Below are 25944 nucleotides of genomic sequence, written 5' to 3'. Positions count from 1 at the left end.
ACAAGAGAGAACCCTACACATAAATTTGAAAGGGTTAAAGGCGATCTTTTTAGAATTACAAGTGTTCGCTCCTCTAATTGCTGGAAGGAAGACAGCGATTTACCTGGACAACACCATGGTGTTGTATGTACGGAAACAAGGAGGGACTCGCTCTTTCTCGCTCAACAGAGTAGCAGAAGAACTCCTCATCTGGGCAAATGAGCAGAAGATCTCTCTGTTTCCAAGGTTCATTCGAGGGAAAATGAATGTATTAGCAGATGAACTGAGCCGCTCAAATCAGGTACTGCCAATAGAGTGGACTCTAAACTAGAGAGTTTGTCTAGATCTTCGGAGGCTGTATGCCACCTCAAGGAACAATCGTCTCCCAATTTTCTGTTCTCCGGTTCCAGACCCACTAGCATGGAGAACAGATGCAATGCTGCTAGACTGGAAAGGCCTCGATGTTTACGCCTTCCCTCCCTTCAGGATGATAAGAGATAAGAGAAGTCTTAAACAAGCTTCAATCGCATCAGAATGTGTTGACGACTCTAGTGATCCCATTCTGGCCCAGGAAAGAATGGTTCCTGGACATTCTCAAGCTACTAGTGAAATTCCCCAGGCTCCTTCCCCAAAGTCCATATCTTCTCAAACAAACCCACTTCGACCGGTATCACCAAGGATTATCCGCTCTGGCCCTGACAGGATTCAGACTGTCAGGAATCTCGTCAGACCAAAAGGCTTTTCGCAAAGCGCATCAAAAGCTATTGTGAGTTGTAAAAGAAGCTCTTCTGCCAAGCTTTACCAGTCGAAGTGGAGAGTTTTTAGGTTATGGTGCAAATGACATAACATATTTTCTTCTAAGATGACTACAACAGAAATCGCGGCGGATTTTCTGTTATTTCTGAGGGAGTCAAGGAAGCTGTCCACTTCGACTATTAAAGGATATAGGTCCATGCTTTCATCAGTGTTTAAGCATAGAGGCCTTGGACATCTTGAGCAATCAGGATATCAGTGACCTGATTAAATACTTTAGTTCCTCTAAAGTATGCAAGCCTGGCGAAGTGGACTGGAATTTGGATGTAGTATTAAAGTGGCTTTCCAGTCCTCAGTTTGAGCTGCCGAATTTTTCGTCCTTAAGGGATGTAACGAGGAAGTAATGCATTGTGCTCGTATGTAAAAGAATTCCTTGTCAAGAACAAGGATCCTTCGAATCCTTGGCCTCGTTCTTTCATAATCAAGAGCTTGACAGACATAGTGGGAGCGGAAGACGAGGAACGTACGTTATGTCCTGTCAGAGCCATAAGACACTACCTGCTTAGGACAGGAACGTTAAGAGAAAACTCGAATCGACTCTGGTGTTCAGTGAGAGACCCTTCCCATCCTTTCTTGAAGAACGTGATTTTGTTCTTCCCGAGGAGTTTGATTTTGGAAGAGCATGCCCAAATACAAGATCAAACTCTTCATGTGCTGAAAGTGAAGGCGCACAAAATTTGTTCAGTGGTGACTTCCATAGCTTTCATTAATATGTTGCTATCCTCCATTCTGCAAACGACCTTCTGGAGGTCGAAATTGGTGTTTGTGTCGTATTACATGATGGAGATAGAAACTACTTTTGAAAATTGTTTTAGATTGGGACAGTTGTCGGTAGTGGGAATGGTGTTGGGAGAGGAAGCATAGGGGGACCTTTTTTCCCTCTACTATCTCCTCGCCTTGTGTTTTAAGGTTGTTGAGTTTTTTGGGAAGCCTGGAGGTACGTGGTACCCGGAGTACCCGAATTTTTTTTTTTTTTTTTTTTATGGTGAGGGGTATGGTTATGGTTGTTTTTAGTGTGGGTGATGGTTTTATGGCTTATCTGGCTTATGCCCAGGGCAAGGGCAAAATTTTGTTTTTTGTTAACCATTGGTGAACCCTCCATAGTTACCAAATCCCACCATTAGTAGGGACGATCCTGGCCATTACTGCCACGTCTCCTACAGGTGATGAGAGTGCCGACCAGAGGCAGTACCTACCTGCAGCTGCTCTCTCATAAGGTGAGTTACTGCAAACATTATATAATGTGAGCGCATGAGTGTTTTTTTTTCAAAAAGCTGTCCATGGACCCACCTTCTGGGTAACATGGATTCAGCTATGTAATTGTTTGGTAAGTCTCTTATGTGAAAATGATATTTTTATGATAAAATAAGGTTTCACATATACTTACCAACAATTACATAATCAGAGCCCTTCCTCCTCCCCACAGATGGACATTGCAGCTCAACGAATTGACAATAGCTGGCTCAGCAGTACCAGGTATTCCCAAAAGTGGGCATGACCTATATTGCCTACATTTACGATGGCAGCGCCGACGCTGCTAGGAAAATTTGGATTTTTCGACTGCCAGGTAAGAAAGCATACAGCTATGTAATTGTTTAGTAAGTATATGTGAAACCTTATTTTAGTATAAAAATATATTTCTTCTCCACCTCCTGCTTCTAAGAGATCTTGCAGGGAGGGAGATTTATCTCCTCCAACTTCTCCATCGCCCCCTCGTCATCATATCAGATGTTGGAGGAGCGAGGACTTTGCAATTATGTCTTCCACGAGTGGAGGGAGTGCATCACCTTCTGCCTCTCACAACCGTGTCTCCCCCACGCACGTCTGTGGCTGTGCAGGTGAGAGGAGAACTTCACCAGCTGCCCCAGACGGTCATGCTTCCCCATCGTATGTTAGCATTTGTGGGATTGTCAGTGGAATCTGCGGAAAGGAGCCATCCTCATCTTCGTTACATGGTCGGGTCTCCCCTATGCATGCTGGTAATGCGTCGACATCTCTTCACGGCCGTTGTCTCTCCGCATGGACATGTTCATGATAGTATGAGAGTTAAGTTTCCGTCTTCTGTACATGGATGTGTCTCAGGCTTGCACATACATGCTGATATTGTTGAAGGTTCCCCTTCTTTGTCTGCCTCGGTTCCAATTTGTCGCCGTAAGGATGATAAGGCACCGATTAAAAGTTTGAAAGTTGCAGAAACAGAAGTGGTCCAGGCTTTTTTAAAGATTCGTCTCTCAACAAGACTGTGGTTGACGGTCGGCGGTCCACGGATGGGTTCCTTGTTTGCCTGAAAGAAGTCTTGATTATCAGAATTGTTCACCTTCTAGAATCTCTCTTCGGTCACGCTCTGGTTCTCGAAACCGTGCCTGGTCGACGTCTCACTGACATGTACTCGTCTTGTCACATGGCCGTGTACGCTGTTCCTCCTGTGAACACGTACATATTTCCCCTGATGTACGTGTGCCTGATCGTTTCACTGACGGTGTATGTGGTGCTTCACGCGAGTCTGTACACGGTTCGAGATGAGATTGTTCTCTAGTGTCGTTGCTGGTTAATGCTCAAGAGCCTTCGATAGCAGGGTCTTCGAATGTTAGAGGCATCTCCCCTACCATTGATATCCAGAAGGCTAGATACTCTAGCGAAACTTCATTCATGTTGCTACAAAAGGAGGACAGCACTGCCAAACCATCTTCTTCACGTTGTTTGTCACCATTGCCAGAGCAGGAGGAGGGAGATAATCAAGAGTTTTTGTCTTCCTTTGCAGAGGTTGTTGATCTCAACAACCTTGAATGTAGGACACAAACTCAGTCTTCTATCATGCCTACATGCTTAGAAGCCTTGCTGGGTACTAGTCAGGATCCTAAGACTTCTTTTGAATTCCCCGTCGGGCTGGGCAACGCTCAGTCCGTCTTACAATGTGTGAGTGCTTTGGTGTCGGACCGGGATGGCTCCTTACGTTCGATGGGGTCGTCCAAGTTTCTTCCTCTTCCTCTCACGTGACATAGAAAGTACTACTCGACTAATGCGGTTCATTTGATACCTTGTCACCTTAACCTGGATTTGATTCGTCTCAAACCTGGTTTAACCTTAGAGCAAGTTAGATCAGTGGATCCTTTCTTGTCATCACAGGAAGCCTTAGCTATGGAGACTACAGTGCCTTCCATCTTCCAGACAGTCTCATGGCTTGATTTATGGTCCACAGTGATAGCCAAAATTGTTTCAGATAGGTCTGTAGAAGGGTTAGTGAGTGCCTCTTCTTTCGCTAGTCTGTTGCAGACAGGTGGTAAGGATTTTCTTATCTGGCCCATCTTAGTGCGAACTTATGGACCAACCTTCTACTAGCCAGGAGAGATGCAGCTTTGTCCAAGGTGGCAAGCTCAGAGGACTCTGAGTCTTTATCGGTGCTCAGGAATAGGGATCTTCTGGATTCACAGTTCTTGTTTCCAAGAACTGATTTATAAAATGCGATTGACTGGTGACGGGCGGATACCAAGGACAGGTTGGTTCATTAGGCGGTTTCCAAGTCGGAGGCACATTTACATTGCCTGTCTCCTCCTCCTCCTCTTTCTTAGAGACAGGTTCAAAGATCTTCACCTGTTAAGTCTTCTAGGGGTTCCTGCTTTGGCTAGGGTCCCTCAGTCCTCCTCTCAAGCAAAGTCTAACAAGCAGCGTTCCCCTTCAATCTTGCCCCTACAAGCCTGGGAGGGGCTCTAGAGGAAGGGGCAGAAGGGGTCGTCAGTAGAGTGGGTGCCTCTCCCTCTCCTTTTCCATGGGTAGGGGGATGCCTGGCAGGCCAGTGGGCCAAGTGGCGGGATTATGGAGCAGAGAAGTCGGTAGTAGATGTTCTGTGGGTGGAATATCTACTGCCATTCGACTTCTCTCACCCTCTCTCAGACAGACCATTTCTCAGTCAGACATATTCCTACAATTCCCCGAAGTTCTTAGCTCTTCGGGAGGAATTGTTGAAAATGCTGGATAAGGGTGCGATAGAGGAAGTACTGCGTCCTTCTCCAGGGTTTTACATTTGCATTTGCCTGGTACCAAAAGCGACAGGCGACTGGAGGCCAGTAATCAACCTTTCCACCTTGAATCATTTTGTCAGGAAGACAAGGTTCAAGAAGGAGACGCTGTGGACAGTGTTGGCAGCAGTGAGGGACGACGACTTTTTGCTGTCGATAGATCTAAAGGACACCTACTTCCAGATCTCTGTTCATCCTTCATCCAGAAAGTTTCTGCGCTTTGCTCTCAGGGAGAAGATATTCCAATTCAAGGTCCTGCCCTTCGGGTTGACAACATCCCCTCAGGTGTTCACAAGGATCTTCTCCCTTGTCTCGATATAGGCTCATGCTCAAGGGTTGAGATACCTCAATGACTGGCTGGTCTTAGCATGTTCCAGTAAGAAGCTACTGCAGGACAGACATCGTCTGCTTTGGTTTTGTTGGGAGCTAGGCATTGTAGTAAACCTAGAGAAGTCGAATCTCGATACCAGCCAGAAAATTCTTTATCTAGGTATGGTTATAGATACAGCAGCGTTAAGGTTTTTTTCATTGGACCAGAGGTTAGAGAAGTTGCGGGTAGTGGCATGCAAATTCCTATCACAGTAAGAACAGCTGGCTCACCAATGGCAGGTTCTTCTGGGGATTTTGGCTTCTCTCGAGAGGTTGGTCCCTCATGACCGTCTTCATCTTCAGTCTCTGCAATGGGGATTAAAAGACTTCTGATCCCCAGCAGGAGATTCCCCTTTCCAGAGAGTTCCTCTGTCCAAAGTGGTGAGGAAACACCTTTGTTGGTGGTTGCGACGATCAGAATCTCTTAGTAGGTGTCCCTCTGAATTCTCTCCCTCCAGACTTCCTTCTGTTTTCAGATGCCCCTCTCACAGGTTGGGTGCTCATCTAGGGGGACTTCATCCCGTCAGGCATTTGGAGTAAGGAAGACAAGCTGGTACACATCAATGTTTTGGAGTTGAGGACAGCTTTTCTGGGTCTGAAGGAGTTTCGGGAGAAGGTAGAGGGTCATTCGTTAGTTCTGATGTCCGACAACAGCACGGTGGTTGACTATGTGAACAAACAAGGGGGTCTGGTGAATTGCCAGCTCTAGTCATTGACAGTTCAGTTACACCAGTGGGCAATCGACAACTTGTGGAGCTCTTGGCCAGATACATCCCAGGCAAGAAGAATGTGGTCGCCGAGAAGCTAAGTCGTCAAAATCAGATCCTGGGCATGGAGTGGTCTCTGCATCAAGTTGTGGTGGACAGGCTTTTTTATGTATGGGGGAGGCCTATTTTGGGACTCTCTGCAACTCGCTTCAACAGAAAACCAGAAGTTTACTGTTAGGTGGTCCCGGATCCTCTAGCTCTGTCAGAGGATGCTTTCCAAACACCCTTGGGACAACCTAGAAGTGTATGCCTTCCCTCCGTTTTGTCTGATCCGTCAAATGCTGAACAGGGTGATGAGTTCTCAAAATCTCGGGATGACATTGGCAGCTCCCCTGTGGCCACAGGCAGAATGGTTTTCATACCTTCTATACCTTCTGTCAGAGGTTCCAAGAGAGATTCCCCGTAGTGGCAGATTCTTAGCCAGCCTCATGTTGAAAGGTTTAACCAGTCAGTAGAATCCCTGTCTCTTCACGGATGGTGACTATCAAGTATCTCCTCTTCAGGAAACGGCAAAACATATGTCCAGTCATCTCAGGAAGTCCTCTTCAGCGGTTTACCAGGGGAAATGGGCAATCTACTGCGATTGGTGTCGCCAATTGGATTTCTCTCTACTCTAAACCTCTGTTCAACGTATAGCAGATTTTTTGGTCTTTCTCAGGGATGAGAAAGGCCTTCTGCTATCAGGGACTAGAGAGTGGCATTGAGCTTGGTGTTGCATCTGAGAGGCATAAACATCTCTTCATCCTGGGAGATCTCCTTGTTGTTCAAGGGTTTCGAACAGACCTGTTCTCCAAGGGAACTTAGGCCTCCAGCATGGGATGTTTCACTTGTCCTTAGAAGTTTCACTAGAGCTCCTTTCGAGCCCTTGCGTCATTCATCGGACAGAAACTTGACGATCAAGACAGTTTTCCTTCTGGCCTTGGCTTCTTCAAAGAGAGTGGGGGAGCTCCATGGCCTAAGTTATGATGTGAAACATACCAGGGGTTGGGGTATGTGACCTTTGAATTTGTCCCGGAATTCGTGGCCAAGACCCAGAATCCCTTGGTACATGACGACAGATTTGCCTCTTTTTCCATTCCATTTTTGAATGACTTTGTGGACAATGACCCACAAGAGCTCTTGTTGTGTCCTGTCAGAGCCCTACGTTGCTATCTTAAAAGGATTCGACATCTCAGACTTGGGTGTCATAGGCTTTTCGTTACCACAGGTCAATCCAAGAAAGAAGTTTCCATGAACGCTACTTCTTTCTGGATACATGAGGCAATCAAGCAGGCTTATTCGTCTCTTGATAGTTCTGTCACCGAGTCTGTGCAGGCTAGAGTGCATGACGTTGGAAGTATGTTTCTCTCTGTTGTTTAAGAAAAATTTTGCTGTTCATAGAATTTTGAACACTGGTACTTGGTTGCCCCAATCCACGTTCACCTCATTTTATCTAAGAGATGTTGCCCACAGGTCTATGGATACGTTTTCTTGGGTCGCGTGGTGGCTGCCCAACAAGTTGTGTAACTCATCCATTGCCCTTTACCAGGCAATTTTGTATCTTACCTAGGGTGATTGTGTGGAAGAGAGAATGAGTGAGTTGGCTGGTTTCTCTCTTTGTTTCTTTCTTCTTCCTATGGGCGTGTTGAGGAATAGACACGTCATATGCTGGACTGGTGTGATACAGGTTAGTAAGGTGGTCATGTTGATAGTTTGTTTTGTGTAATTTTGAAATAAGCAAACCCTCTATTCAGTAGCAAATACTCCGCTTTCTGGCAAGGGAGAGTTATGAGTAATAGCAAGCCCCTGTGATCATATGGCCTGTTATTGAACAGTAAGTTTTCTTTAGTTCCCTAGATGCAATGAATCTGCTCATATATCATTGTATTGCAAGCCAGATGGCTGAGTTGTTAGATATCAGTTTATCTATCATCTCACAGGCATTGGTCCACCTCCTTTAGAAATAGTTTTGTTCTAGGGAGGTGGTCAGGTGGGTTAACTCCTAGCCAGTTTAGGATGTCTGTACCTCCCTCCAAGTATAAGTCTATCCTATTGTTAAGACCGAAGGTTTGTTCCGCATATGAACAAATGACAAACTTTAAATCTATTTGTATTTTTCATAGCTAACAAACCTGAGGCCTTAACATGTACTGCTCACCTCTAGCCGCCCTCTCTGCATTTTTCTTATCTCCTGGGTTGGGAAAAGACTGAGCGTCACGAGGTTCAATGTGCGGTCTCTGACCAGCCTTCACCTCGTATGCGCAGGCGTGCCAGATCTCACATATTCCTTGCTTTACAATCTCAGATTGTTTTAACTATTTATCAGCTGGAGCTTGGAAAAATATCCTACCCTATTGTTAAGACCTCAGGTTTGTTAGCTATGAAAAATACAAATTGATTTAAAATTTGTCATTTTGTCTACTGTGCTCCAGTAAATGTTTTAATGAGTGACATTAATGGGTAAATGCTTGAACTGTGTGTATCATCCAAGCAGCAGGAAGTTCCATTTCTAGAGGGATGGTTACATATCTAAGCCCAAATCCTCTCTCAGCTGATTAGCTCTAGTGGAAAATGGTGATGACTGATTTATGAAAACATCACTGTTCCAGTAGTTCCTTTTTTCTTTTATGGTAAATGAGTCATGTGCCTGCATTTTTATAACTAAATAGCTCACTACTTACAGTTTATATTGATCTGGAAAAACTTAAAAGCTTCAGTGTTTATCATCTCATTCCAATATCTTGAAGTGGGTAATGAAGTTTAATTGATTGAGTTTGTAGCAGGTCCAAATAGGTGTATTTGGCATCGACAGTCTTTACAGGTAGAACTGTTGCTTTTTATGTGAATATGGAGTTTTCATAAAAAAAACTAATATTGTAATACCTACCTGAACACCTAAATTAGCCCTGGTCACCTGACCAGCCCAAACAACACCCCACAAAAATTACCAACACTCGGGTAAAATTTTAACTGCCAGTGCTACCAACGCTTCAGGTAAACATTGTTACTGAGTCACCTGTCCACGGTTGGCGGCGATGCTGTCAGCCGCTGGCCGACAGTTGACTACTCACGTCCATTGCTAAATCATTAATCATTTGATGAGGGGAGGAGGGTGGGTGTCATTCAGGTGTTCAGGTAGGTATTACAATATTAGTTTTAATATAAAAACTCCATATTGCAATACACCACCTGAACACCTGAATTAGCCCGATTTACAACATTTAATTGGAGGTGGGCTCATTCCTTGTTTCAGCCCAACCGCTCGATGTACATTGGTATAACCTCATTAAACTATTACCTTGGATTAATACCATTAACTCACCTTCAATCAATGCTCAGGTGAGAAACGGAAGGAACAAGTACCTCAACGTTAGTCTAATCAGTGAGTCTCGTCTTGGTCACGTCTAATCTCCCATGAAGTATCATAAGCTTCTCATGCGTGGAGGGGAACTACACACCTCACGTGGCTGTATAGCCTCCCATGTATAGAGGATAAGTCCCAAGGACAGATCCTTCCTGAAACCTCCCATGTGGTATCATATACCTCTCATGTATGAAGTAGAACTGAACATCTCCCATGTGGCTGTTAGCCTCCCATGTATGGAGAATAAGTCCCAAGGGCAGATCTTTCCTGACTTCCATTGAAGGCGAGTGATGAATCCAGAAGTTGCGATGAGGGAGCTGAGCCGCTGCAAAAGAACATACTTACCAGGGATAGTACACCAATCCCAGACATAACCCATGAAAATTAGGCAGACTAATCTACGAAAAAAAAAAAAAAGAGAAATCAATAAAACTACTACCTCCCCTACCGAACCCACACTAATTGCCAACTAACGTAACACTGAATTAGCCGCTAAGAACGGCCCTAGCGAGTAACCCCCTCTGAAACAAACTGTACATCTCTCACGTAGAAAGAAGTGAATACCAACATTGATTTCCAAGATGCCGCTTCCAAAATCCTGCTTACCGAGAAATTCCTCATGAAGGCTGATGACGTCGCTATACCCCTGATACTATGCGCTATAGGGTGTGGAATGTCGTTCTTCGAAACTGTGTCTCTGGGAAGGGATTGGGAGATTACTTCCCTTAAGAAAAAACTTATTGCGTTTTTCAAAAGCGGTCTTGAAGGATTCCTAGGCGAAACGAATAAAGACCGCAGTCGTGACAATAATTTGACAGTGTGCGACAGGTAGTATTTAAGTGCTCGCACTAGACAAAGACGCATTTCGGCAACATCACCTCCGACAAAATCCTCGAGAGACGAAACCTTAAATTCTCTCGGAAGGGAGTTAGTTTCTGACTCTGGCTTCGCCACAAATTCCGGAAGATACGAGAGATACAAATCCTTCCTTGCAAATGAAATTGATCTCGTGACAGCCTGAATTTCCCCCACCCTTTCAGCCGTAGCCAGCGGTACTAAAAACAAAACTTTCTTAGTAAGTTCTCGTAAGGATAAACTCTCTAGAGGTTCAAAGGGTTGTAGAACATCTGCTAAATCCCACGGAGGGGACCAAAGCGGAGTGATTGGTTGTTTGATTGTAAAAGATCTGAGAAGATCATGAAGGACAACACTATTAGAAATCTCTGGTAAATGAAACCTAAAGGTGCTAGCTAACATAGACCTGTAGCCTGCGATAGTACAGTAAGAGAGAGACTTGGATTTTCTGAGGAAAAGAAGAAAATCCGCCACCTTTGCTATTGTAGGGTGAGAAATACTATGCCCTTGTCCCCTGCACCATATACGGTACATCGCCCACCTTACCTGGTATAACTTCCTTGTAGACTTCCTCTGGCACATAGAAAGTTGTTGAGCCACTCCTTTCGAAAGACCGGAATTTCGGACTGCTCGCTGCAGTCTCCATGCAGCTAGGTTGAGCACGGGAAGGTTCTTGTGGTAATGATGAAAATGAGGCTGTTTGAGAAGATCCTTCCTTCGTGGCAGGAGGATTGGAGGGTCATCTCCGTATTCTTGCACCCTCTTAGCTTCACCAGTACCTGATGAATGAGGCCGAATGGAGGGAAGGCATATACTTGTAGATTGTCCCACGGGTGGAGCATAGCATCCGTCCCACAAGACATAGGGTCTGCTACCGGAGAGAAATATACCGGGAGGCGATAGTTCAACCTTGTGGCAAACAGATCCACCATGGCTGGCCACCTCTTGCGCTAATGTCCGTTCACTTCCTCGGACTTCTTTTGAATGGCTCAGCACATCTACTAGGACGTTGAGCTTTCCTGTAATGAACTGCGGAAGTAATGAGGTCTTGCGGTTTTGCACCAACGTAAGATTCTCTGCGGAACGATGTTCAGGGTTGACGACCTTGTACCTCCCTCTCTCTTTAGGTAAGCTAGTACCGTAGTGTTGTCTGAAAAGAGTGCTACGACTTTCCCCTGGGCTTGATCTTTGAAGCTTAACAGAGCCTCCTCTATGGCTTTTAATTCTCGGAAATTATTAAGGCTTACGCCGGTGGTCAGATGAGCTTCTGACCACCACCAAAGATCCTTGAGGCAGGAATCGTCCCAGATTATCACTGCATTCTCTTCCCGAAAGTCCCAGCGATTCCTGAGACGTACCTGCAGAGAACGCATCCGGATTCTCCATTCTTTTGCAAGTTGTGCTTTGTCCGAGAGGAAGACCTCCACTTGTCTCATAATCGATCGCACTCGTTCTCGAGTCGGGGAAAGCCTTCAAAAGAGGCGTCTGAATCTTCACGCCAAGATTGGTGATAGTCTGAGAATGGGACAGGGAACTCTTTGTTGTGTTGATCTGAATCCCCAATGTCTCGCAGAGCTTTAAAAGGAAGTTCCTTGCTCTTAGAGCCTCCTCCCTGGAAGAGGCTTGGATTAGCTAATCGTCCAGGTACCTCCTCATGCGGAAGCCCTGACGATGCATGATAGCAGAAACAGGAGCCATCACCCTTGTGAACACCTGAGGTGCTGTGGTTAGTCCGAAACACAGGACTTTGAACTGGAAGGTTCCCAGTGGACCCGAGAAACGAAGGAATCTCCGAGATTCCGGATGTATTGGCACTTGGAGATATGCATCATTGAGGTCCACTGACACCATCCAGTCATGTTTTTGGAGTGACCTCAGCACCAAGCGAATCGTTTCCATACGAAACTTCGTGGAAACAATGAAACTGTTCAGGCCTGAAAGATCTATGATGGGCCTTCAAGAACTGTTCGCCTTGGAGGTTATGAAGATTCAACTGTAAAAGCCTGCAGTGGGGGGAGCTAGTTCTAATGCTCCCTTGTTCCACAAGGAACGAATCTCCGTCGCCAAAGCTTTCCCCCTGATGGATGGCGGGGAATAGCTTGAAAGAACTACTGGGGAATTGGATAGTGGAGGGGCTGAATGGAAAGGGATCTTGTACCCCACTCTCAAGACCTCCACCACCCAACTCTCCGCACCCGACTTCTCCCAGGTTGTTACGAAGGGGGACAAACAACCTCCTACTGGCGTCGATGAGGGCAGTGTATCCTATCTCCAAAAACCCTTCTTGCTAGAAGAGGGTTTGGAGGAAGCAGACGAAGATTTGGATGAAAACCTGACTTTCTTGGGAGACCTGGCCGAATAATGGCTTGCCGAGACTCGACTACTGATGTGGAGAAAACAAAATTCACAATGGATGATACATTCTCCTTGAAGTGTGTTTCACAGAGTGCCAGCAGAGCCCTGGACAAAACTCGCTTGTGAATATCTGGGAAATGAGGTGGGAGATGGCCCAGATAAAGGTTCCTCCTCTTCTTGCTGACAAAGGTAGTACAGCCAGCTGAGATGTTCACTTGATGAGATAAGCCCATCGACACCGACGTGACGAGGTTATCGAACAAAACGGGATCAGAAGGAGTATACCCGTCCCGTTTTAAGAAACCCATGAGGCCCGAGAGCATCCACATAGTATGTGACAGAGCTTCGGATTGATTCCTAAAGGTGTCTTCAAGTAGGGTCGCTTCTCTCACCGAAATACCGACAAGTCTGTTACCTGCAGGGACCTTGGGAAGGAGCGCCTCCACTGATTAGTTCAGAGGTACTCTTCATGAAACCCGAAGAAGGGTTACCCACTACGCCATACAATGGCTTACGACTGGGAATAAGAGCCGAGTCCTGCCTACCCGCCCCCAGGTACCACAGCTAACCGAGAGTCCGCCTCCCTCAGGGCTTGTTCTACATGCCCAAACCAAGGCAACTTGCTTGATGGATGCAAAACCAGTGGTTTGGTCGAGAAAAGTTCTTCAAACATAGTTTGGCTAGGTTTTAAGGGTTCCTCATTAACTTTTGACTGAGGAAACAGAAGGTGAATGAAGTTTATCATTCTTCGATACTCACTGTCTACCGTCATTGAACAGCCTGATAACAGAGGAGGAGGACCTTCGTCCTCGACAGAAAATTCTCTCTCTGCATCATTCGAATACACCTGAGCGGAAGGAGAAGCAGAGGCAAGACCGACTCCCGGAATACCCCCCAGATGAGATGGAGAACCTAACCTTCCCTGACCTACACCTAAGGACTGAACATCGGGAGAAATGAAACCCAGATTTGAGCCAACCACAAAGGGTTGCGCAAAATCAACACCTCTACCAAGAGATGCGGAAGCTACTGACTGATTCTAGGCCTCTTGTGGAAGCAAAATACCGCTGGAGCTGCACAGACCTAGTGCTTCACGACCTTGATTCAACAACCTGGATTGAACCGAACTAATATTCAAGGGTGATCTTCCCCAAACATGCGAAGAAGCCGCATCCCCTACGCGAACGTCTACCGCCGCTGAACACGAAACATCCGAACGAAACTGTCCTTGCAGAGCAACCATCGGACCCGACAAAGTCCGGAAACCCGGAAGACCTGCTACCAAACTCGACACCGAATTAACACCAGTACCTCATTCCAGCGGAATATCTCCTACCTTAGGAAGGAAGGACGGAGAGGGGAAAACAGAGGAAGATACACCGGGAACTACTCTCGGTCCATTGCTCGCAGAAGTGGGACAGGTAACCGAGGCACCTGCTGCAGCAACACTGAAACCAACGGAAGACGAAGGGATACCGAAAGAAGTACCCTGCAAAGGCAGGGAAGACATCAACACCTCACCCGCACGGGGAAAAACCTGCGGAACGTGACACAGCTGCGTTAGAAGCAAAAGTACTCTCATGAGGGGAAACCAAAGGAGAAGGCATAAGACCCCCTGAGGCGGGTCTGCCGAATGTTCTGAGACTGAAGCAGAAACCCCCGAAACCGGGGGAAGAGGAACTGATGAACCCGGGGATAAAGAAGGATTAGAAGCCATCCTTTTAAGGGAAAGAAAATAAATTGAATCTTTTCCACCTTGAAATTCTAGATATATATCATTACAGAATTCAGGAACGTGGTCTTGAAAATTACTGAAACCTAAAAGAAAACAATGCCTAACCAAAGACCTATAACCCTGTGAAACGCCTAAGAGATCACCATTATAGTCAGCTAAATTGAATTGAGCAACGCTCGAGGAGCCCTCAAAGGGCAAAGGTCTGAAGTACTTCCAGACGGAAAGGGAACCTTTGAAGAGGAGGGGGCATTCAGAGTATCTACCGCTGACGGAACCGAGACGAAACTCCCTGAAGGAGGAAGGCCAGATTTTACCTTTGGCGCAGTATTAGCCATGAACAAACAGATCTCTGGATCCAATGGCGCAGTATTGGCCGGGAACAAACAGATCCCTGGATCCAATGGGGATCCTAACCTAGCAGGACTAAGTAAAGGATCTGAAGGCAATTGCCCTTGGAACTGTGCCTCGCCTAGCTGATCCCTAACACTCTTAGTTTCTGCATCATTCCTATTTCTGATTTCACTTTCAGACTTACATTTTCAGGGGAATAAGGGAATTCTGCTGCAGACACTGCCTGCTCCTCGCCAGGGGGGACGGTAGTTCCTACCCTTTCGGTTTTTGGATCTCCATGACCCCCGCCAACCATCAAGGCTGGTTCCGGAACAGGCAGGGGAGCTGGAAGAGAGCGGTTAGTAAATTGTTCCCTATTGCTAAGTTTCATCTCATCCTGCAACTTTGACATCAGTGTAGTAAATAAACCAGACATACTAGATGTCAACCTATCCTCTAACTTCTTATACAGTACTGACTCCAAATCACTAGCTTCCTCTACCTTGGGTTTAGTCCCTGAAGCTACCCTACCTTTACTCTTTGAAGCAAGAGCTTCCCTATGCTTAATATAAGCCTGCATCTGATCCGTAGACCAGTCCTTACACTCGTCACATCTGCGACCTATATTGCATTGAATCTTCCTACATGAAATACACAAGGAATATTGATCGTATTTGAGTGTACTCATCCTCCGTTTGCAGGCAGTACAGTAGCGATGAGTTGCTGCATCTTCACTGGGATGGTCTGGAGGAGTCTTAGCTGGGGGAGGATCCTTTGCAGTTGAGTCCATTTTACGGTCCGAGTCCATTATCATCAATCAAGGAGAGAAAAACCAAGGCGAAATCCAAAACAAGCTAAAGCATCAACAATCTTATCCAATAACGCAGTAGGGGTTCGGGCTGTGACCAGAGGTTCGCATGCTGCAAGAAACCTCTTGACAGGCGAGGAAACAAAAAGCGATTTAGTGATTGACGTGAGTAGTCACTGTCAGCCGGCGGCTGACAGCAGTGCTGCCAACCGTGGACAGGTGACTCGGTAACAATGTTTACCTGCAGCGTTGGTAGTGTTGGCAGTTAAAATTTTACCTGCAGCGTTGGTAGTGTTGGCAGTTAAAATTTTACCTGCAGCGTTGGTAGTGTTGGCAGTTAAAATTTTACCTAATTGTTGGTAATTTTTGTGGGGTGTTGTTCAGGCTGGTCAGGTGACCAGGGCTAATTCAGGTGTTCAGGTGGTGTATTGCAATATGAGGGTTGACCTGTCAGCATCCAATGTCCTGTGATCTAAGGTATTTTCACATTTACTTATATATGCAATATGAGCTGTCCAATTAAGATGTGCTCAGGTAATGAAGCCTGCTGAACATCAGGTTGATGAGCAGAGAAGAGTACCTTACTCCAACTCCCATCAAAATGATTTTGCATCAAAGACCTGTCACTTTGTTTTTGGTGGCCAACAGTTGGATATCTGGCCAAAAAGACGAATGGAAGGACTGGAACAATAGAAAGAGGTTCAGCAGACCTCCAGTATGCATCTTAGTATGTAGTCTAAAATGGCTTGCTCCAGTCTTCCTTAGACCACATAAGCATCCCCGCCCCAACAGTGTGCTGGGTCTTTGATATAAGATTGCATTTAGAATTTGGCACAACAGTATTAACATACTTTCTCTCTGCATATGTATATTTTCTGGATTGTGAGGGATGTTGAACAGTGGTTATTGATTTCCATTTAGTTGTATCCAGTTAGATCAAAGGTGACTTAATATTTTATCATAAAACATCGTGGCCATTGCCTCCAGGAACAGCAAGTCTATTTAAGGCCTGATTTCTATGCATTTGTTGATTACTGGAAAGAAAACATATCTGGGAAATTCATAATCACCAAAGGCTTACATTACAAAATTGAACCACATACATCATATAGCATTTTATGAATTTTCACATGCACAGTGATTTTTTTTACATTCACAAACATTGAGCCACAAATATCTTAATATCAAAATCACTCACCCTTGGAATAACATAACTGAAAGGGAATTAATAAGGGATAAGTAACCCGTACTTAGGTAGACTCGAACCCCTGAATGACTAGGAATGAGGGCTTTTCAGTGATGCTAACAGATTGTTTTTGACTTATAGATTCCCCTACAGTGCGTACTCCGAGGTTGAGTGAATTTGATATTAAATGACATTAGTAGCTTATGAATACCATTTTACTTTGAGGATATGTGCTTAATGACATCACTTGTTACAGTACTGGGAATGTGAACATGGAGGCGCTACCTTGATGAGCTGTGCACCAGGAACACTTTTCGATATCACAATCCCCGGATGCAACTGGGAGGATGAGGTTGATAAAAGTCAATGCAGGTACTGGAGCTGTCAAATTGAGAATCTGAAGTACCCTGCCGAAAACTGTGATGAGGTAAGAAGATCTGTGCTTTTTATGCCTTCAATAGTATTACCACTAAAGAAAGTAGTTCCCTTTTAAGACTGACAAACAGCCTGGTATTGCACTGTTCCCTTGCACACATGAACATAAAATAGTTTGGCAAATTTGTAAAGCTTTCTTCTTCATTCTCCACACATCAGACAACACTCAATACACTTTTTACCAGAAAAAATCCTAACCTGTATGTTATAAAACTCAAAATTGTTAGTGACTTGTCAACAGCTGGCCCTAAGCCTAGAGAAATTTGAGTTATTTGAGTTTGTCAGTAAGGGCCTGTAGAACTTGTTAAAAGATAATTGGTTTCTCCAGAAGAAATGGCACCCAGTAACCTTCAGCCTTAAGTTGGCAGAGATTGCAAAGAATTCCTGGGTAAGAAAATTAGAAATGGACATTTTGAATGTGGTGGAAATGCTGACTAAGAGAAATAGGTATATTTATCTTGTTCAGGAGGCAAAGTGCAAAGGAGATGACACAAAATCTAATAACTTATGGTGGAATGGATGTGTGATGACAATATGAAACAGGCATACGAGTCAAGTATTCGATTTGATAGAAGTGGGACAAATAAATGGAAGAATGTTGAGGGTTTAGATGATCTTGAGAAAAGTGATGCATGCATTTTCGTTTTAGTTGCCACAGTCAGGGAGGTAAAGATACAAATAATTTTGGGGAGGTTATCATATGCAGTGACAGGAGTCACAGTCAGAGGCGGGGGTGGGGAATACTAGTAGGGACTTAAATAGCCACAGAAAGATGAACAAAGCTCGTTTTGAGGAAGTGATGGGATGCTACAGCAAGATCTCTTCTTTCTGTATTTCCTAATGAATACCATATTCTTTGGAAGCTTGAATTTCAAGTCAGTGGCCCCTGAAGGCTTGTTCCATATGAATAGGTTTCATCTTCTGAATGATATATAATAATAATAATAATACAATAAATCCCCCGATAATTTTTGTGGGGGATGTGTCCCAGAACCCTCCGCATAGCTAAAATCCGCGAATACATACATAGAACCCCTCTAAAAATGCTTATATGTAACTGCCTATTTTGATAGTTCAAACACAAGAAAAACCCTCTAAAAATGCTTATAACTAAATATTATACTAATTTTAATCACAAAAAGTGCATTAAGTCATGAAAATAATATAAAAATACAGAAATTTACAAATATTTCTCAATTAAAAATACTACAGCGAATACATGAATTTCCTGCGAATAATGGGTAGATATGGTCCCAAGAGAAATCCGTGAATAGGCGAGTCAAGGAATCTCAGGAACGCGAATACGTTGGTTGACTTTAATGAAAATAATAATATAATAATAAAGAAAGAAATAAGGACAGAGAAAATAATGATAATATGGTGGTACCTCGAGATATGAAAGGCTCAACTTACGAAAAACTCGAGATATGAAAGCAAATACGAAATATTTTACGGCTCTACATACGAAAATTGCTCAAGATATGAAAGGTTGTTGCTGTAAAGTCCGAGATTCGCCCGGACCACCGATAATTTTGAAACTCTCGCGCCGCCAACTGAGTACGTGGACTCGCCACCATCCTCCCACTCTCCCATTGGTTCCTGATGCTAGTCACCACCATGAGATCCTTCTCTCCTATTGGTCAGCATCCCTCCCATCATGTATCTATGTAGCGGCATGCTTCTTCGGCCACTGCACGGCATCATCTGTGTCGTACGCACGCGGTTTTCGTTCGTTCTAACGATTTCGTTTATTAACGTAAATTCGTTAGTGATTTCTTTGTAGTATACTTTATTGTGTTGTGTGAGAACTTTACTACATACGTATACGTACTACATAACATAATTACATACAGTATATATGTAGTCAGGGGTCCCAAGAAACTTGAAATTCACGAAGATGGAGATTATCAAGAAGTATGAAGCTGGTATACGATTGAGTGTGATCGCCAAGGAATACGGCCGAAATCCGTCGACAATAGGCACCATCCTTAAGCAGAAGGATGCCATCAAAGCAGCTACACCTTCCAAGGACGTCACTATTTTGTCCAGCAAGAAGATCCACATGCACGATAACTTGGAAAGGCTTCTTCTTGTCTGGAAAAAGACAAAGAAATCGCTGGTGATACGATAATGGAGACGGCAATCTCCCACAAGGCCAGCGCTATTTTCGGCGATTTGATTGCCCAGGCCGAAGACGACGGAGGAGAAGGGACATCAACGCCAACCCCAGACTTCAAGGCTTCGCATGGGTGGTCCGAGAAATTCTGTAAACGGAATGGCATCCATTCGGTGGTGCGGTATGGGGAGGCACCCAGCTTGGACACGAAAGCGGCCGAAGCCTTTAAAAAGACGTTCGACGAGATGATGATCAAGGAAGACTACAGTTCTCAGCAAGTCTTCAACTGTGATGAGACTGGCCTTTTTTGGAAAAAAGCCTCGTCGGACGTACATCACGGAGGAAGAGAAGAAGCTAACCGGGCATAAGCCTATGAAAGACAGGATTACGCTCGCTCTTTGTTCAAACTCCAGTGGGGATTGCAAGGTGAAGCCCCTACTTGTCTATCATTCCAAGACTCCTCGAGCCTTCAAGGCCCACAAAATGCTTAAGGAGAAGCTTCCAGTGATATGGAGGGCTAATGCGAAAGCCTGGGTAACGAGACTTTTCTTCACCGAGTGGGTAAATCTGTGCTTCGGCCTGACAGTGAAGAAATTCTTGGAAGAGAAGCGCCTCCCTCTGAAATGCCTGCTGGTTTGGACAATGCCCCTGCTCATCCTCCTGGCCTCGAGGAAGATATCCTAGCGGAGTATTCCTTCATCAAGGTTCTTTATCTTCTGCCTAACACCACCCCTCTCCTCCAGCCCATGGACCAGCAAGTGATATCGAACTTCAAGAAGCTGTATACGAACATCTTTTCAAGAGATGTTTCGACATCACCGATGCCACAAACCTCACCTTGCGTGAATTTTGGAAGGAGCATTTCGATATCGTGATATGCATCCGACTCATCGACCAAGCTTGGGAGGAGGTTTCGAGGCGAACCTTGAATTTCTCGTGGAGGAAACTCTGGCCTGATGCCGTATCTGCCTGAGACTTCGAGGGATTTGACATGGGCGAAGCTGGTGCTGCAGATTCAGAAACAGTTGATGATCCTGAAACTGTTTTGCAACCAGATCTTGACGAGATCGTTGCACTCAGCAAGTCCATGGGGCTGGTCGTCGACGAGGACGACATCAATGACCTTCTCGAGGAGCACCAAGAGGAGCTTACCACGGATGACCTGAAGGAGTTGGGGGCCATGCAACATAATGTTGTTCAAGGAGTTCTCTAGCAGCGGCGAGGAGGAGGACAAGGACTCTATGACAACAGCAGAAATTACGGATGCTCTATCTGCTTTTCATAAGGTGCAATCATTCGTAGAAAAGAGACACCCCGAAAAGGCTTACACAGGTCGTATGCTTGCACAGTTCAATGACGTTTGCCTGAGTCGTTTCAGGAACATTGTTAAAAGTAGGCAGAAGCCATCTTCCTTGGATAGTTATTTTTTAAAGAGGCCTGTAGTAGGAGTACTAGTAAGCAAAAGGAAGAACCAAGTGATACTACTAAAAAAACAGAAAGTTGAAAGTGGTGAAGTTGAAATAAAAAAAAAAAAAAAAAAAAAAAACAAAAAAAAAGTAAAAAATTAAAAAAATCAAAAAAGACAAAATTTTTTTTTAATTATAGTTGAAATAAAAAAAAAAAAAAAAAAAAAAAAAAAAAAAAAGTAAAAAATGTAAAAATCAAAAAAAGACAATTTTTTTTTTTATTTTAGTTTTTTGTAAAGTTAAGTGTTATAGTTTTGTTAATGTGTTTCGTAAAGTTTAGTTTATGTATGTTGTCCTTACATTTTTTTGTGTGTTTCATAAAGTTAAGTGTACGTACGTATCTGCGATTTGCCCTCCTCCTCTGTCGCCACTTTCGGAGATAGCCTCACTCGAAAGGTAAGCTTCCACATTTTACTACATACGTACGTATGTACGTACAGTATTTCTTGTATAGCATGCACACTAATACACTTTATTTACAGGTATGTTAGCAGTACGTATTAAGTTAGGTATTGGATGGTCCAAATTGTTGTAGTATTTCATTGTTTATAGGTCAATTTAGCTTTATTATGAAATTTACTGGGGTGTTTTTGGAGGGCTTGGAATGGATTAGCCATTTTACATGTAAAATGCGGTCCAAGATACGAAAAGCTCATGATACGAAGGCCGCCTCGGAACAGATTAATTTCGTATCTCGAGGTACCACTGTAATATAAAGAGAAAGAAATAAGAACAGAGAAGCAGTGCTGGAATCCTGATTGAAGTTGCTAAATACATTGCTTAATCCAAAAACCTGAGAGAAGTTGGTATATTCAGCAATGCAGGAGAAGAAACAGATTGATTTCATGTTGATGAAAAGTACAGGTGGTCCCTGGTTATCAGTAGGGGTTCCGTTCTTGGCCGGGTGCCATAAAGCAGAAATTGCCATTAATTAAGCGAAGCATGAAAGTCTAAGGAAATAAAACATACTTATGGCGCTGATAAGCGGTTATCAGCACCTTATTTTTTAATGAATATTTTCGCAAACCGCCATAAAACTGAAGCGCCATAGAGCGAAGCAGCCGATAACCAGGGACCACCTGTAGATGGCTTGAAAGAGGAGGATTGCATTTATGCCAGTTGAGTAGTTTTTAGTAGTAGATTTCTGCAAGTTTCTTTGATCATGAGAAGTAAAAATAAGAAGAATAAAATTATGGAACCTGAAGGAAGAAGTCATGATGGAATATAAAGGTAAAGGGTTTTTAAATATAACATCAGAATGTGGTTGATGGAAACTGCTGAAAGGCGGCATACAAAATGCGTGGAGGAAGTATGCAGTGTGTGTAAGGAAAGGGCATAGTGAAAGTGACTTGGTGGTGGAAAGGGCCCTCAGGAAAATGAAAAATGGAAAAGCCAACCAGGACTAGCATGAATAACAATCAATTTAATAAAAGCACCTGGAGCATCAGTCATCCATTAACTAACCAGAATACCATATATGAAAGCCTAAAGAAGAAATAGTAGTAAAGGAGTAAAAATAGTCTTTAAGCAATGGCATACAATGGTAAAGAAGATGCACTACACTGTAGAAACTGTAAAATAACACGATTATGTGACCCAGCTGTGAATTTAGTGGAAAAGGTTATGGAGGAAGTCTTTACAATAAGCCAACCACAGAAAAGCTGCCATGCAAGGTGGATTGGTTTATACCTCCTATTCATGGATCTCACACATTAGACAGATGAATTCAAAAGAATGAGAGATAAATATTGATGTCTTATCAAGGATCTATGGAGAATTCTTTGTTGTTTAACATATTTATGAAGGAAACTACAAAGGAGTGTGGAATGAGGCTACTGGGATCTGCTTTTTTTTTTTTTTTAGCAGATAGCCTTGCAGATAGCCAGGGTTGACAGCAAGTTATGAGGATGGGATATTACAGCTTTGTTGAAAGCAAGCATATCATAAGTAAAACAAGGTTTATCGCGACTTGAAAGGAAGCAAAGGAAGAAGTACCATCAAGAAAGTGGCCATGTGGCTTTTGTGGGAAATGTCTAGAAGTGAACTCATTGATGTGTACCCAGTGCAATAGATGGTGTCACAAGAGATGCTCAAATTTACAAAATATACATGGGATAAGAAATTTTCGATACCTTAAATGCATTACAAGATGAAATGGAGAAGAAAGGGGGAAATGACGACCCTGTTTGAAGATTGGCAGGTCTTAAAAGAGAGAGACCATTTCTTTTACTTTTAGGATGCCCACTGGACTGTGAAGTAACTGTTGAGAGAAAATGAGAAAGCAGAAAAGAATAAGTGTACCTGAGGCATGGATGAAATGGAGAAAGATAGTTAGTAGCTATTTGAGAATAAAAATGTCAAATTAGAGCCAGTTGAGAAACATGGCACTAACATGGGAAATGAAAAGAGTGAAGAGAATTCATTTGGAACCGAACTCCTCAAATGGAAAGGCTGACATATAAACAATTATGATATGGCATTAATGTTATTGGTAGTGAGTTTGTAGCAGGATTTGATCATGATATAAAATGGGATGTCAAGAATAAAGCCATTTCTATTCACTTGTATCTCGATACTATTTACGTACGTTTCCTCAGCAATCAATGTTCCTCTGGCTGCTTTTACTGGGAGTTATGACAAGGCATACCTCTATCCCCAATACAAACATAAAAGTAAAAATTCTGACTATTTTTTTTTCAGATATTCAGTTACACTGTCAAACATTGTTTCTTTTAAAATATTTTTTGGCATTTTATTTTTGCTTTAGTGTATTTTAAGCAAATAAATAGGTCATAGCTATCTAAACCTTTACACTAACTGGTACATCATATGACAGCCTTATTTAACCTAAAAGGCCTAAAATACCAGCAAGTATCAAGAGTAAAGATTTTATGCAGTAGCAAATATCATTAATTAATACAGTGTTCTTGGAACTTGAAGAAAGTTAGTTGTTAGTTGAAATGAAAAATACATAAAGGCTTTATAATCCATTCAAAGGAACATACAGTAATCAGAATGTATGTTGCTCTCTATGGCAATAGTGTCTGTAAAATGTAAATTGTAGGTGTGCTACTTCTCCGGCTTAATGTTCATAAAATGTAAAATAATATCACTTAAGGAAAACAGTAGCTCCTACATGAACTATCTAGACCATAAGTAATCTTGTTCTCGTTTGCATTCTCCAGTTCTACGAATGTGAGCATGGGGCCCCTATATTACGGTCGTGTAGCCCACTCTACTGGAATCAGGAGATTGAAAACTGTGACAGACCAGAGAATGTGGACACTTCATTATGCAATGAACCAGATTATTAGGATTGCTGTAATAATGACACTACCAACTTCTTATAGGATCCAGATCATTAATCCTGCAATATTCCACAGATAATTGAGGGACTAAAATCTGGAGTTTCTTTTCCTATTCAGGTTGAATCTGTAATTTCTGTTGCATGTACAGTCAGTCCCCGGTTATTGGCGGACTTGGTTAATGGCAACCTGGTTTTAAGGCACTTGTCTAGCGCCATAATGGACCAAGTTTCGGTTATTGGCGCCATGAGGTTCTGATGATGGACTTATGGCGCCATAACATACCTAAACATTCCTAACAGAGGCACCATTAACCGAAACATGGCGCCATAAGCACCATAAATCACCAAGTTTTGGTTAATGGCTGGTTCCTCTTATCAGCACCCTGCTGATAACGGAACCCCCGCCGATAACCAGGGACTGCCTTTATCTGGTAAACTTACAGAGGGTCAGAGACCAAATAAAGATGTAAAGCAGGGGCAACAAAAAATGACAAAATTCATTGGTCTCCAATAATGTAATTCAGAAAAGCTACAGTAGACACCATCCTACTTATGAACATTCAACTTACAAACATTCAGAGATACAAACAAACATGATCACAAATTGAAGTTGTGTTCTGAGCACTCCTCTTTGCTGCCCATAAGTTCAAATTTTTTCAGCACCAATTCTGTACATACAGTACTGTATATACAATGTATTGTTTTAGGATGAAAAAATGTACAGCATTGTGTTGATTGAAGAGTACAGTAACCAACAAGCAATTCAACATACAAACGGCTGTCCAGAACATAACTCGTTTGTAAGTAGGGTGGTGTCTGTACTTACATTCACAACTCCACTTCTGTTGTGGAGCACAAGAAACCTTGGCTGCTATTCAACAATTGCTTCCAAACTTTAAAAGTAACATGGGAATGGGACAACTACTGCATCCTGATCCAAAACCCTCTCATTTTAATTGGAATTGAATTATGTACAACCTTAATTATGTTCACAAATAACAGGAATTAAAAAGTCCTTCTGATCCTACATTTGAAAGCACTAAAACTTATTTCACTTGGGGCAAGTTCTCTCAGTGTGAGAGATGAAATTACCAGTTATCTCATGTATCAAACTTTAGTCTTTCTATGACTTACTATGTATTTGATAATGTACAATCAGCAAGAAAAGTGAAGATAGTACAGTTATCATTAGCTTTTGTTAATCGAATTTCCCATTTGTATTTTACTGAAAAGACATAATCTCACTAAATTTACTCTAGAATATGAAAATACAATGCAAATTATATTAGTTAACACTACAAAACAAAACAGTTCAGACTTAAAAACATGATATATGTCCGAAGTAATTGGAATTTCTCAGATGGATTCGTTCATAGATATCTGGAATACAGTGTGAATTTCTGATTGTAGTAAAACGTATCACGACGACAATATTTATTTGTTTTCCTTCATGAACTAGAATATTATTACATCATCGTAAGTGGTGATTGTAATTATTTTAGTTTCTACAAATTTATTTTTGTATTCCAAAGTGTTTAAAGTTAGCTGAAGTCAATGTTGCGATGGCTAAGGTAGGTTCAGTAAATCTAGTTGAATCTGCAAGAGCTTTTTCTATGATGTGAGGAAGAGCCCAAGAACTTCAAGCGGGAGAGCACAAGACACTGGATACTGGCATACGTAACCTCTTTCACACTTTGATTACTTTGACGTTGATATGGATTGAATGCTAGTTGCTCTTACAAAGCTACTGTCATTAAAAAGAAACCTTTATCAAGGTTAAATCAAGTTGTCAGCTCAAAGATTTTCTGGCTATGCTCCCATTACAAGCACTTCGGAGTTAGCCTTCTGGCTGCGAGGCTGAAAGATCTCCTAGCACATTAGCATTTTTGCACAATGTAAAACTTCAATTGCCTGTGCAATAGGTTATTTGTGGTAATAAATATTTTTTCTACTAAGCTTTTTTCGTGAATGATTTGTGGGTAAAAACCAATTTTCAAAAATAAAGACTATATCAAGAGAGCAAGAATGATCGTAGCCTGTGGTTGAAATTTTCCATGTCTTTTT

General features: G+C 43.0%; 1 protein-coding gene across 2 annotated transcripts in view; it reads left to right on the top strand.

Annotated features, from left to right (window-relative positions):
- Positions 1 to 25311, top strand: part of LOC135213663 (acidic mammalian chitinase-like) — a 54332-nt gene extending 29021 nt beyond the window's left edge. For both annotated transcript variants that reach the window (XM_064247721.1, XM_064247723.1), the window contains exons 10-11: positions 16813 to 16983; positions 23759 to 25311. In XM_064247721.1, the coding sequence (XP_064103791.1) occupies positions 16813 to 16983; positions 23759 to 23887 (300 nt within the window). In that variant the 3' untranslated portion in view covers positions 23888 to 25311. The remainder of the gene's footprint in view (positions 1 to 16812; positions 16984 to 23758) is intronic.
- Positions 25312 to 25944: the final 633 nt, after the last annotated feature.

The sequence above is a fragment of the Macrobrachium nipponense genome, chromosome 43 (assembly GCF_015104395.2).
Source record: "Macrobrachium nipponense isolate FS-2020 chromosome 43, ASM1510439v2, whole genome shotgun sequence".
In the NCBI taxonomy this organism is placed as follows: Eukaryota; Metazoa; Arthropoda; class Malacostraca; order Decapoda; family Palaemonidae; genus Macrobrachium; species Macrobrachium nipponense.
The sequence above is the reverse complement of the archived record's forward strand: the minus strand, read 5'-3'. Positions and strand labels throughout refer to the sequence as shown.